This window comes from Triticum dicoccoides, chromosome 1A (genome assembly GCF_002162155.2).
Source record: "Triticum dicoccoides isolate Atlit2015 ecotype Zavitan chromosome 1A, WEW_v2.0, whole genome shotgun sequence".
NCBI lineage: Eukaryota > Viridiplantae > Streptophyta > Magnoliopsida > Poales > Poaceae > Triticum > Triticum dicoccoides.
In genome coordinates, this window is record NC_041380.1 from 349850739 (window position 1) to 349853866 (window position 3128).

General features: G+C 57.2%; 1 protein-coding gene across 1 annotated transcript; it reads left to right on the forward strand.

Annotated features, from left to right (window-relative positions):
* Positions 1-445: 445 nt before the first annotated feature.
* Positions 446-2847, forward strand: LOC119288823 (transcription factor RF2a-like). Its single transcript, XM_037568377.1, has 4 exons — positions 446-1294; positions 1395-1527; positions 1660-1744; positions 2374-2847. The coding sequence occupies exons 1-4, from the start codon at positions 549-551 to the stop codon at positions 2589-2591; spliced, it is 1182 nt and encodes a 393-aa protein (XP_037424274.1). The 5' UTR covers positions 446-548; the 3' UTR covers positions 2592-2847.
* The last annotated feature ends 281 nt before the right edge of the window (positions 2848-3128 follow it).

A 3128-nucleotide genomic window follows, 5' to 3' on the forward strand; every position in this document is an offset into this window, starting at 1 on the left:
CGATGGTTGTTGATGAAATCAAGGCAATGCGTGCAAGTAAATTGGCCACTGGCCAGTGACTCATCCGGTACCTTGCCCACCCGCTGCCCAACTGTATTCCTCACAACACCACCTTCACGATTCACGATCCCATCAGCGGCAAAAACTTCAGTAGCGACCACCCACCCTGACATGCATATGGAAACCGTACATATGACTAGAGTACACACTTCGAGCGTTCTTCCAAACCAGCCATGTAAAAAAACTTGAGCAGGCGGGCAGCCCGAAGCGGATGCTCCTGCCGCTTGCCGCTGCCGCCTGCTTCTGCCGGCTCGCGGCAGAATCCCACGACGGAATGATGGGCCACCACCTGGACGAAAAAGGGAAGGCCTCTCCGGTCTCGGCCACGCAGCGATTATAATAGGCCCTCCAAACCGCGTGGGCACGGGCACCCCGCGCGAAACAAACTCTGCCGAGACGAGCGCATCATCATTCCACCACCTCCGTCCCATCCCAAGCACACGACACGAGAGCGCGCGCGCCACCGCTCTGCCAGGCCAGTCCGGGACATGGGCACCACGAACGAGCTGATGCACCGCCACGTCCAGGCGGCCGCCGTGCCACCGCTGCCCGCGTCCTTCGCGGCGACCAGCGCCAGGGGCATGGGGTCGCAGCCGGGGCAGGGCGGCAGGCAGCGGGCGGGGCTGCCCCCGACGCCGCCCTCGGGGGCCGGCTCCCACTCCCTGCACGTCGCGGACGCGTGCATGCCGATGCAGGACGACTCGGCGCCGCGCAAGGCGCACCGCCGCTCCCGCAGCGACGTCCCGTTCGGCTACTTCCCGCCGCCGTCCCCCAAGACGGAGTCCGGCTGGGGCCTCCCCTGCGCCGGCGGCGGCGGCGGCGGCGGCGGCGACGAGCTGTTCAACGCGTTCATGAGCATGGAGGGCATGGACGGGCTGAACAGCTCCGACGGGGACAGCCGCGGGAGCAGCATGCCCCCGGCCAACGGCGCCGACAGCAGCGAGAACGAGTCGGAGGACTACAGCGGCGTCGAGAGCCAGGTGTTCCTCTGGGGCGAGGCCGGCAGGAAGAGGAACGCCGCCGGGGAGCCGGCGGCCGCGGCTACCCGGCACGCGCGGAGCCTGTCCATGGACAGCCTCATGGGGAAGCTGAGCTTCTCGGCCAACGGCGGGGAGCCGAGCAAGTTCAGCCTGGAGTTCGGCAGCGGCGAGTTCACCCCGGCCGAGATGAAGCGGATCATGACCGACGAGAAGCTCGCCGAGATGGCCCTCGCCGACCCAAAGCGCGTCAAGAGGTAGGCACCCGTCACAGCTAGCCACAATGCACATCAATGCACTGCTGCTACCGAGCTGGACTGACATGACATGTCACTCCGATTGCGCCGGTCCTCGCAGGGTGCTCGCCAACCGGCAGTCGGCGGCGCGGTCCAAGGAGCGGCGGATGCGGTACATCGCCGAGCTGGAGCACAAGGTGCAGATCCTGCAGACGGAGGCCACCACCCTCTCCGCACAGCTGACTCACCTACAGGTACATCCACCAGACGACCACCCATCCGTGCGTGCACTATGCACGCAATGTTCCTGGCCACCGGTCACTCGATGATCCACAGTTTCTATGGCGCTAAAATCTTCTTCTTCCTCCTCCTCCTCTTTGTTGCAGCGCGATTCGTCGGGGCTGGCCACGCACAACAACGAGCTCAAGTTCCGGCTGCAGGCCATGGAGCAGCAGGCGCAGCTGCGCGACGGTGAGCAACCATCCAATTCTCGCACACAAAATTCAGAGCAACTCTGTTCGAACCATCGATTTCGTCTGTGTCGTCGGTCGTGGTGCGCGCGTCGGCGTGGTTGCGTTTGCCCGTTAGTCGTCACCATGTAGAGGTAGTGCGACACTGATACGATTAGCAAGGCTCTCGCATGTTGTTATTATTTTCTAATCATCGAGAGCTTGTCCTCTGACGAAGCTGTTAATTAGTTGCCGGCATGTAGCCGGACGAGATTTATAATGCGTTTTGTTGGAATGACCGGACTACGAGGCGACTCCGTCAGGCGCCGGATCCATTTCTTGGCTGCTTCTTTTTCTACCATACAAGATAGTACAAGAATATTTAACCTGTTAATAAATCCAAGAAGGCTCCGTCGCCTTAGTTCATGTCACGATGTCGACGGGCACTAACCCTGTCACAAGAGGCCGGCAGTCGTAAGATAACACAAGTGGCGCAATCACCTTGCATGTTTCGTCATTCACATCACATTACTGCTGCTGCCATGGATCCTTAATCTGCTTTGTTAATTGAACATTCCACATTTGTAGGAGTGCTGTATTTTGGTAGTAACCAGTTTATCCTGAACAACTACCCCGTTTCTCTATGAGCAGCTCTGAACGAGGCGCTCACCGGCGAGGTCCAGCGCCTGAAGCAGTCGGCGACGTCGGAGCGCGGCGGCGACGCGGGCTCGTCCAGCAACCTGGCGCAGCAAATGCAGCTCCGCTGCCAGAACCAGATGCTCGAGATGCACAAGCAGCAGCAGCAGCAGCAGCAGCAGATACCCTTCTACCAGCTGGAGCAGCCGGAGCAGAATGGCGAGTCAAACTGATGGCTTCAGGAGGAAGAACCCAATCAAGTTCTAGTCCTTTTAGATGATCTGAACGATTTACTACATTTCCTAACACATTTGTTTTGCACGTTGATCTCGTCTATAGCTGTTTGTGCCTGTCCGGGGGAAATAATCCGGCAGTGTATTATTTTTTCTGAATGATTTTTTCGTCCCTTCACATCGTGGCTGGAATTAAAATGTCAGAACTAAATTCATTTGTAGTATATATCAAAATCTGTATTGAGTAATGTGTGTAGCTGTACGGTGTGCTACGCCTTTCAGATTCTTTTTTTTTATGGAAGAACCTTTGTTGACAATCGATGCTCTACTCTGCAGAAATTTGGTACGACAGTCGACATGGTGTGGACTTCACAGATGGACAACGAGTAAATTCAACACACGGGTTTGTACCGCGTACGAAGCACCACAGCACAATCGCCAAATAACTTTTTTTTTTGCGGGGTACTCGACAAAATAACTTGGATATAACTAGATGTGTCCTAGATACCTTAAAAAAACATGTCCTAATTATTGCAC